Source organism: Cydia amplana, chromosome 24, assembly GCF_948474715.1.
Source record: "Cydia amplana chromosome 24, ilCydAmpl1.1, whole genome shotgun sequence".
NCBI classification, from domain to species: Eukaryota; Metazoa; Arthropoda; class Insecta; order Lepidoptera; family Tortricidae; genus Cydia; species Cydia amplana.
This window is the reverse complement of record NC_086092.1, coordinates 9489079-9500685: the sequence shown is the minus strand read 5'-3', so window position 1 is coordinate 9500685 and position 11607 is coordinate 9489079. Positions and strand designations below refer to the sequence as shown.

The following is an 11607-nucleotide window of genomic DNA, read 5'->3' as shown; positions in this document are numbered from 1 at the left end:
GTTGGAAAAATAACACAGGTTTTTAAAATTATAAATTCCATAATTTGTTCTGCGCTAAGGGTTAAGTCACAAAGCGTACAGTAACTGGGGTTACCTGTCAGTAACTTACCTTCTGTCAAAAATCTTGCACAATGTGCAAAAAATCGTTATGTACTGTAAAAAATCATGGAGCCATTCAAATATTTAGAAGTGGAAAAACCTTGGAGGATATAATCAAACGGAGACGCCATGTCTGTAATTTTCTGTACAAAACAGTCTGCCGATTTTTGCGGGGGAGGGGAACGTCAAATGTATGCGTAACGTAAAAATAGCCATGTCAGATAAACGTCAGTCCATACATTGTGTATGACCGTTGGCCGCCTATTTTCGACAGAGGGGAAAGCCCGTTAATGGCTACTCCGTTTAGTTGTATCCTCCAAGGGAAAAACTTTTCTCTTTTTGTATGGGCGAGTACGTACATCTTTAAACGGCGGCAACGCAGTTACAACCCCTCTGGTGTCTATGGGCGTCGATAATCGCTTACCATCAGGCAATTAGTCTGCTCGTTTGCCTACCAGCGCACTTGACTCCACGATCAGGTCTCCCCTCCACTTAGTGTAAAGTGTCATTCAATAGAACTTGCTAACTATGTACGGTAACGGTAATTGCTGATAGCATCGCGTTAGAGCAGTCTTCACTTGGGGCTGTGAGAGTTCATCATTGTGATAAATTAGTCTTTATTGCAAGCTTTGGTAATTGGCTACTTTCCTACTAGTCAAATCAGCTTTTTAAGAACTGTCATAACGATCCGATCGAGCTTTGCTCGGAAAACATACAAAAACTCAAAAATCCGCGTTTTCCCAGAGATAAGACGTAGATCGAGTTTTCGACCCTGAAACGCCCATATAGCAAATTTCATCGAAATCGTTAGAGCCGTTTCGAAAATAAAGTAACTGCTATCTATGTTTTTCTAATAATTACTTATCTGGTGCTTTATTTTGCGCACGGTGTGAAATAATTTATTTTAAGTAGGTAGAGAAAAGTACCCAATTGTGTAATTATAGTGGTTAAGTGTGTGGTTGCCGAAAGAAAAAAAAATTAAGGACGTTGGTTTTCTCATAACATAATCGGCACAAATAACATATTTTCTTACATAAATGTGTATATTCCGTTAGGCTTCACTACATAGTATTTTAAAACAAAGTCGCTTCCCGCTGTCTGTCCCTATGTACCTATGCTTAGGCCTGAGTGGACGCTCTAGTTGTGCGTGCGGCGTGCATGTTCAACAAATGCGCACGTATAGGAGCGGCCTTAGTGCACGCTGCTCACATCACAAGTGAGCCCACAGCCACGCTGCACGCGTCGCCGAATGCTCCGCTCCGAGCGTCCACTCAGGCCTTAAGCTTTGGATTCCTCCAAAAACGGTGCCGTCATATGACGGCCGTCATATAGCGGCAGCAAAAGACGGCCGTCTTTACGGTGGCGACATGTGGAAAGTACCACGGCGTCATAACACACCGTCATCCACCAAGGTCAAAGCGGCAAATTTGAAAAATGTAGGCGCGATGGGATAACGTCCCATAGAAAATTCGAATTTCGCGTCTTTTCCTACTGACAAGACTTGCTTGATCACCTATAATTTACTTGGAGGATGAAATATCATCAGAAGAGGAAAATAATCGTAGTACGGAATCATTTATTCAAATCTCGTGTCATTTATTCAAAATGGCGTCACCGCTATCTAATAAAACGTTCACGAAACTATCGACACCGTCATGACGGCCGTCATCTAACGTTACGTTGACAATCAACGTAACGTAACGCCGTCTAGGAAACCGCGCCATCTCGTTTACATAGACAACGTTCTAGTGACGTCAGTCAACGCTATACAGTGTGTAAATCCAATACGGGCGAATATTTAAACGGTGGTTAGCATAGGACTTAAAAAGTATATTGAGATAGATTTTACTTAGAAATGCATTGAAAATTATAACCATACAAAATAATTCGGCCCGCAATGTAATACACCACACACGTTACGGGATACGAGCTTTTTAAAGTAACTGTCAAGGCTTGTTGGCAGTTACAATAAAAAGCTCTTATCTCGTAATGTCATGCCATATTATATTTCTTAATGTTTGCAGTACATTGCTGCTCGGTACATGTGGAAAAAAATTAATTACGGGGTCATAATTAAGTGTAACTTAAAAAAACTTCTTAATTAATGATAAGACGGGTAAATTCTATAACTGATTTAATTTATTGCCCGTATTGGACTTACACACTGTATAGCGGCCGTAATATGACGGCACCGTTTCCGGAGGAATCCAAAGCTTTAGTCATTTTAGTCATTTAGTCATTTATTCAATATTGCATTGTCATGTACATAATAAGGTGTTACAATTTAAGAGGCCAGTTCATGACACCCTGTAAGGGCACACAATAGTAGGTACTTATATTTACAGTTATATAGGACTTTATACGATTCTATCAACACATTTACACTCACTTGTTGCAGTAGGTGTCGGCCGCTCGGCTCCAGCGCGCCGGCGCCGCCGCCCCGCCGCGCTCCGGCTCCAGCCGGTACCGCTGCACCAGCGCGAAGGTGCGCTCCAGCGCCGCCAGCTGCGCGCGCTGGTGGAAGCTGGCCTGATCCACGGAGTTCAGCATTTAGAGGGTTCAAGCTGCCCGGGTCAGGTTACAACATGGTGGACAGTCCAAGACAGTGAGTTCAGCATTTAGAGGGGTTCAAGCTGCCCGGGTCAGGTTACAACATGGTGGGCAGTCCAAGACAGTGAGTTCAGCATTTAGAGGGGTTCAAGCTGCCCGGGTCAGGTTACAACATGGTGGACACTCCAAGACAGTGAGTTCAGCATTTAGAGGGGTTCAAGCTGCCCGGGTCAGGTTACAACATGGTGGACACTCCAAGACAGTGAGTTCAGCATTTAGAGGGGTTCAAGCTGCCTGGGTCGGGTTACAACATGGTGGGCAGTCCAAGACAGTGAGTTCAGCATTTAGAGGGGTTCAAGCTGCCCGGGTCAGGTTACAACATGGTGGACACTCCAAGACAGTGAGTTCAGCATTTAGAGGGGTTCAAGCTGCCCGGGTCAGGTTACAACATGGCGGACAGTCCAAGACAGTGAGTTCAGCATTTAGAGGGGTTCAAGCTGCCTGGGTCAGGTTACAACATGGTGGACAGTCCAAGACAGTGAGTTCAGCATTTAGAGGGGTTCAAGCTGCCCGGGTCAGGTTACAACATGGCGGACAGTCCAAGACAGTGAGTTCAGCATTTAGAGGGGTTCAAGCTGCCCGGGTCAGGTTACAACATGGCGGACAGTCCAAGACAGTGAGTTCAGCATTTAGAGGGGTTCAAGCTGCCCGGGTCAGGTTACAACATGGTGGACAGTCCAAGACAGTGAGTTCAGCATTTAGAGGGGTTCAAGCTGCCTGGGTCAGGTTACAACATGGTGGGCAGTCCAAGACAGTGAGTTCAGCATTTAGAGGGGTTCAAGCTGCCTGGGTCAGGTTACAACATGGTGGGCAGTCCAAGACAGTGAGTTCAGCATTTAGAGGGGTTCAAGCTGCCCGGGTCAGGTTACAACATGGCGGACAGTCCAAGACAGTGAGTTCAGCATTTAGAGGGGTTCAAGCTGCCCAGGTCAGGTTACAACATGGTGGACAGTCCAAGACAGTGAGTTCAGCATTTAGAGGGGTTCAAGCTGCCCGGGTCAGGTTACAACATGGTGGACACTCCAAGACAGTGAGTTCAGCATTTAGAGGGGTTCAAGCTGCCCGGGTCAGGTTACAACACGTCGGACACTCCAAGACATAGTGAGAATTTTTTAATTTTTTTTTTATTTATAGCCTTATTTCAGAATACATTTTTTTTTAAATTATATCTACAGTTTTCCTTAATTTACTACGGTAACTGATTCTGTGTGCCTTCGGGCAAAGGCCTCCCCCAATCTTCTCCACTCTTCCTTATTATGAACTAATCCGGTCCATGTTTTTGTTTTTGTGCCTCCGGCCATGTCTTCGATTTCATCGGACCATCTTTTAAATTGGCCGCCTCTGTTTCTTTTATGCCCTCTAGGGTGCCAAAGTGTTACAATTTTGCTCCATTTATGATAGTGAGAATTAGATCCATTACATTAGAAATACAACTACGATTAGATTAGATCCCGAGAGTCAGAACGATCTCGTTGTCGATGGTGGGATAACTTGGACTCCTTTTAGCGATGCCAGATGTAACACGAGACCGGAACGAATGGAAGAAGACAAGGGGGTACCTTTCCCCAGTAATGATAATGAGATTTGCTCGTCATTTTTAGATCAGACTTGTGTAGTAATAATAAAGCAAATTTTTAACTCAAATTTTGGCAACAATCTGTCACACAGAGTATGAAAGAATATTGCTACAGTGATACCACCAATACTGGTGAAAGGTACTCACCACACTAAGAAGCGGCGTGTCGTATAACATTAGCAGATCTACAACGGCCCACTCAAGTGCAGACAGTCGCTCGCCAGCCGCTGCGACGTCGCCGCGCGCTAAATGTGCGCGCAGTTTACGCAGTGACGACGCTCGAAACTTGTACCTGCGTATGTAAAGAAAGGACATGACATTATACAATTCATTTTCTTGGTCTGCTCAATCTCATCTTTTAAGATGACTAATTTTTACATTGTAAAGTGAAAATTTGTCGTGTAAAGTTTACAGTAACCACTAACTGTCGCCTGTGGTATTTCCGGTTAATACTACCTTCAAACATACTCTTACACTTAAAACCCCTCTCATGTTGCCTTCTTGGGTGTCCATGGGTGACGGTAATTGCTTACAGGTGATTGATCTGATTGTTAACCTCCTATATCATTAAAAAAAACTGTAAATTGACATTAGATCTCAGATAAGGATAAGTATAGTTTGCTTTTTTTTAACTCACTCAATATATTTTCTCTCTCTGCACCAATTGAAGGTATCTCTGTTTGGCCCTATGGTTGACTGGTAGAGAATGCCATTTGGCATTAAGTCCGCCATTTGTACATTGTTGTATATATTTTGTGCAATAAAGTTTAAATAAATAAATAAGGAACTTAGTCACTGTAGAATTTTCAAAACAATGTTGACCGTGTAAAGCATTTTTTCCCTCCCCGACTGAGCACTCACCACAAGCCATGAACATCCTCATGTTTCATCCCCGCCTGCCTGGCGATCACGCGGCACGCCGCCGCCTCCAGGGACCCTCGCGTTTGCCGCGACGCGCTCGCCGCACGCGCCGCCGCGCGCAACCCGCATACTACCAGACGCATTAGGTGAAGCTCGGATGGAGAAAGGACCTGTTAACATATAAGATGACCATGTATCTGTAGATCGGTACCTAGAAAACAGGTAAGCTTCAACCCAAATGCAAACGAACAGTAAGTTGAGAGAAGAACTAAAGACACCTGGAATAAGTACTAGCTAGAGTCTAAAAGAAACCCTAACAAGCGACCTGCTTATCAAGCTTAAAAAAAGATAATGAATATCTGCATACTCCTAACAATCTTTTTTTTTTCTATTTCAACAATGACCTATCCTATTCATGCCAAACATGGAAGTTTTCATCTAACGCAAAACCACTAATTAAGTTAGAAATAAAACCAAAATCATAGACGCCCTAACCCAGGCACAGTTAAAATGCAGTTAAAATGAAAAGTAAAGAAGTAAAAATATGGGTTTTGGAGGTAACATAGATGTGGCTAGTAGATAGGATACCTCCACCAGTTTACTTTCTCGAAAAGGTTTTCGCGTACTAACCTCCTCCACCTCCGAGGCAGAGCCCCCGGACTGGTCCATCTCTTCTGAAGACGCCGCACACTCAGATATACTTACTTTCACTCATAAATATCACTGATAAACGTTGCGTTGAACATATTTTGTTGATAAACATATTTGGAACAACACGAATTTACGAAATGTGTAAGAGAGCAGTTAAAAGTCGTTAATAGTATTAGTACTTTCAGCACAGGATAAATAGTATTGAATGTAAGTTTATGCTAATTGTTGAGCGTTAAATACTCCGATAAACACAAAATAAAATAAAAATAATACAGAGCAGAAATGGGGCAGGAACAAACTAAGTACCTAGTCTGTCACTTTTGACAGTGACAATAGTGTATTGACATTACTCGGAGCTGTTTAAGCCAATGTTGTTAAAGCTCTCTCTATTCTATAGCTGGTCAACCAAATCTTGTCAGTAAAAAAAGGCGCGAAATTCAAATTTTCTATGGGACGATATCCCTTCGCGCCTACATTTTTCAAATCTGCCGCCTTTTTCTACTGTCAAGATCTGGTTGACCAAGTATACTAACATGTTTATAACTGGGTCAACCAAATCTTGTCAGTAAATAGGAACAAAAAAACTATACTCATCCTTTTCTTTTGGGTGCTAGTACTAGTGTTAGACAAAGATAGTATGATTTTCTCTGTCTATGTTTGAAATCAAACAGACCTTTGACACACTATAAGAAAACATACATACAATACATACAACCACATACACCAACATTTCCACCCGGAACCGGTTTTTTTGCTCAAACCGAAGTTTCGGTATTGTTTTATAGTTGGTCAAACCAATTTGTCAGTCAGTAACAACCAGGAAAACTATACTCCTCCTTTTCTTTTGTGTGCTAGTACTAGGTGTAAGACAAGCAAAGTATGATTCTCTCTATGTTTGAAATGAGACAGTCCTTTGACAAACTATGGTTTCGGCGGATAGAGCCTGTGCGGAAAGCCGGTCGACCTCCATCACCTCCATACAAAAAGTGCTTAACCCAGACTTGTTTTATTTCTTTATTAGCCCCTATTAACCGCATATGCTGACTGTTTCGAGTTATAAAACCCAAACAGTACCTATATATTTCTGTTTTGATATTTATTTGGTAAAATGCTCAGGTACCAGGGTCTGTGCCCAATTCCACAGACTCTACCTAAATGCTCCAGACTCTATCTAAATCACACCCCTAAGAATAAAATGAAACGAAATAATAACTATACATACATGACTTTATTAACATTGTGTTATACTTAAATCATTAAATTTAACCAGGCATATAAAATTGTTGGTTGGTTGGGAAGCGTCATAGTACGTAGACGTACATACTACGTGTATATTACGTACGTAGTTCGGTCAGACAGTCAGAAAGGAAGGACTTCACTCCTTGCGCTCTACCGACCCGACCTCCTACAAGTGTAGTACTTACGTATGGTATTAATGTAAATGCAGGGGTAGATGCGACCAGAGCTGTAGACGGGCTCCTCAACATTGATCTTATTTGACTCCATCATAGAGAAATATAGTAAGACAAGAGTGCTCACTCCATACATCAGTGTTGGTACCAAAAAGACTATTAATTTCAGTGTCTACATCTAGCTGCTAGCATCGAGTAGCGGAACTATCAGTACTGCTACTTGACAATAGATGTAGCACCGACCGGAAAGTCTAATGCTCAACAACATAAGACTTTCCGGTCGGTGCTACATCTATTGTCAAGTAGCAGTACCTACTGATAGTTCCGCTACTCGATGCTAGCTAGATGTAGGCACTGAAATTAATAGTCTTTTTGGTACCAACACTGATGTATGGAGTGAGCAATCTATGTATTTTTTTCTCTATGACTCCATTGACGTATATCTCAGGACGGGCCTTATGTGCACTAAAAATGGTACTAGTTCAGCGGTGTCACTCATGAATTCGAGCCAATCGTGCAGTCTAACTCAACTAGTTGCGACCAATCGCGCGCGTGATGCAGACTCATCAACCAATCGCGTTGTAGCGGTGTCACACCGCTGTACTGGCCCCATTCACGCCCCATTCTTTCTTGCCTCTCTACTGTAAGGCCAGTCCTAAAATATATACGTCAATGTGTTACTCCCTGACACTGCGGGGTTGCGAACTGCATTGCCGCCATAATTGTGTGTTTTTATTCTTAAGATATATTTTATAATAATATGTACCTATGCTAGTTTTAAGGTATTTATCTATGGGCCAATAGTTGTCTGAAAATAAAGTTTTTCATTTTCATTTCATTTATCATTCACGCACCAAAGACTGTCGCTGTTTTAATCCAGATAAAACTCTATACAGAAACAATTAAAACTCTCAATGCATTGTTTAGCCTTTTTAGGTACCGTCTTATAGTATATATAATTACTATTAGAATACAAAATAATACCTACTATTAAAATAAAATGTTACAGCAAAGTAAATTAGAAATACATAGCACGTTTATCTTTCGAGAATCTGTAAATAAGCATATATTATTTGGTTACGTAAACTTATTAAACATGAATAGCGAAATAGCGATAGAACCGTAATTTTTAGATACATCAATAACGCTGCCATGGTGATTTTTTTTTTCAATTATTCTATAATATACTATACCTAAAACACAGAAATACACTCTTACTTCAGTATTAACTATTTTCTTTGGAGATATTACTACAATCTTAAACCTAACTTTAATAATTCTTTATCCTATTTGTCAGTCTATTCTAAAGACCTTCCTTTGACAGTTATTCACATAAAAATATTATAGAAATACTCCAAGAGTCCAGTCGCCATCAGATATATCGGAGCGGCAAAGTTGTTCACAAATATCTAAACAAAGCATCTATTATCTAGAAGATAAAGTTCAATTTCAGATATTTTTGAGAACTTTGTCCGCTTCGATTTAACTGATGGCGACTGACTGTACATTATCAGTCTTCTAAAGGCCTGAGCACACGACGTGCACATGCGCGTTGCAATGTATGCTCTGACCTTTATCTACTTTCAAAGTATATATCTACTTTACATTAAAAGAAGTAGGTGACTCAAGTTCAAATTAGGTATGTACATACTTTATAAGTAAATGGGCGGACGACGGATGCAATATATTACGTCAAAATCATGTCAAACGATATACGTAATTAAAATTGGTTTAAATAAGACAACATGATTTTGACGTATATTGCATCCGTCGTTCGCGCCCATCACTACATAGTAAAACAAAAAACAAAGTCGCTTCCCTGTCTGTCTGTCAGTCTGTATGCTTAGATCTTTAAAACTACGCAACGGATTTTGATGCGGTTTTTTTTAATAGATAGAGTGATTCAAGAGGAAGGTTTATGTATAATTTGTTTACCCGTGCGAAGCCGGGCGGGTCGCTAGTTATTTATAAGTTATAATACTCTAATTCTTAAATGGATTTGAATCCGAGATAAATTCATAGAAGTTTTAAATGAAACCAACCAACAACTCACATTTACTACTTAGAAATAATATTCCAAAAAAAATAATCTTACATTATATTTATTTTTGAGTGGCTTTTCATCAAAGAAGGGTCCCTATGCTTAAGTGCAATAAGGACCATTCTATCAAAATGTCTGTTGGAATGTCACTTGAAGCATAAGGACCCTTTTGTAATGGAAAGCCACATATGAATACTATTAGAAAGATTTTTATAATATTTTTTTAAATTTCACTACTGCTATAATATATTATAGCTTACATCCTAATGGTGTTATTTTACAGCGTTACAAAGCCGAAAATAGCTAGTTATTAATCGTTTGTCACAATCTGTCAAAAAAAAATGCCAAGAAAGATAAAATTACCCAGTATGTTCACAACTTCAAGGGCGCTTAGAAAAATAAAACATACTGGGTAATTTTATCTTTCTTGGCATTAATTTTTTTTTAATTCCATTCAGAGATCTAACTATAGTAAATGTTACCATACTGAATTGGCCTATCTATCAGCTTAGCACACAAAAAAAATCAAGCATCTACCGCAATAATTCACGTCACCACAAATAAAAATCTCATCGTACTCGGCGATAGGTGAAAAATTAAAAAAAATCATAACTCCGAAAATACGAAAAATCGCGGAACATACATGGGGGTGATTCAGATAGCGCTCTAGGTCCTCTACCTCCCAGCTTCAGTATATCACTACTTCTTGGGACACGCTGTATATAGTTGCTATACAATATATTTTTGGATGAAATGTAAGGAATCGAATGGTACCCTTACTTTTATCGTTTTTGGAAGTTAAAAAAAACTTAAATTTTGTAACTTTCAGGTCCTGTATTTTTGTAATTTTTCAATATTTTATTTTAATATCCACATCATTGTGATAAATTGCTCGTTTGCTATCTATTTTACTAGATTTTGTTATATAATTCAACATGTGTCATCATCCCTATTGCGGGCATCTTTTCCTGTCACTCTAATGACGCCTTCATTGGAGTAAAAGAGAAAGATCCACGCAATTAGCGAACTTCGGTAGCCCCTGATGCCCCAGATGGTGTTCAGTCTTCGTCGCTGAGTTCGATGACCTCGCCGGGCGCGGTGACCGGTGGCGGTGGTGGTGGTGGCGGTGGTGGCGCCACGGTGGTGACGGTGGTCACCGTCGTCACCGTGGAGCCCGGGCAAGGCTGCAAACAACACATCATCATCACCACTTTAGCCACCTACCGACCACTGAGCATACGCGTGTTTTAATGCCTTTCATTATGTAGCAGTCACGTAAACTACTCATCATCTTCCTCGCGTTATCCCGGCATTTTGCCACGGCTCATGGGAGCCTGGGGTCCGCTTGACAACTATTCCCAGTAATTGGCGTGGGCACTAGTTTTTACGAAAGCGACTGCCATCTGACCTTCCAACCCAGAGGGTAAACTAGACCTTATTGGGATTAGTCCGGTTTCCTCACGATGTTTTCCTTCACCGAAAAGTGACTGGTAAATATCAAATGATATTTCGTACATAAGTTCCGAAAAACTCATTGGTACGAGCCGGGGTTCGAACCTGCGACCTCCGGATTGCAAGTAGCACGCTCTTACCGCTAGGCCACCAGCAGTCACGTAAACTACTATTATCCCAAAAACACATTTAGAATCAACAACATTACACTTCTAACATCTTAATCAACTAGTCCTGACGCCGTAAACACAAACAACTAACTTTGAGGGCTTTCCAAGTGATTACTGGGCGCCAGTCAATGATAAAAAGGCATAATTAATGAAAACCCTAACTAGCCATAACGCAAAAACGTGCAACTTTAACTGGGGCCATTTTAAGTTGGTTTGGATCCATTTAGCTTAAAGGCTTCGTCACACAGGCGCGTTTTCCGGGCGCGGCGTGAGCGGGGCGCGCTGCTTTTACATACAAAACGCTCACGCCCCGCCCGGAAAACGCGCCTGTGTGCCGAAGCCTTACGATGTCCTACCTCCAGTATAAGATTGACGTGATTGGTATTTATATATACTGAAATAGTTGTCATATATTACAAAACACAAATCAAAATATTTAATAAAATAATTTGATTTGTTCCCAAAATTGTGGTACTTTTGTATTGACACGCCCAGCCCTAGTAGCACGGTAGCATTTTTATCGTTTATCACCATGCCTGTCACGTTCTAACAAGTATGTAAGTGCGAAAGTGACGGGCATAGTGATAGTCGATAAAAATGGAACCGTGCTGAGCCCGCAGTAGTGGAAATATTCAATAATCCGAGAGACTAAAACAAGTTGAAAATAATGTTAGTTACCTTTATCTGAATGGTCTTGTGTGAAAGTATGTTCAGCAGCACCGAGTGTGCTGTGTT

General features: G+C 40.9%; 1 protein-coding gene across 1 annotated transcript; it reads right to left on the bottom strand.

Moving 5' to 3' along the window:
• Positions 1-2484: 2484 nt before the first annotated feature.
• On the bottom strand, positions 2485-5943 carry LOC134659102 (uncharacterized). Its single transcript, XM_063514709.1, has 4 exons — positions 5777-5943; positions 5147-5316; positions 4433-4577; positions 2485-2628 (listed from the first exon to the last, which is right to left on the bottom strand). Exons 1-4 carry the CDS (start codon positions 5813-5815, stop codon positions 2485-2487), a joined length of 498 nt encoding a protein of 165 aa, XP_063370779.1. The 5' UTR covers positions 5816-5943.
• Positions 5944-11607: the final 5664 nt, after the last annotated feature.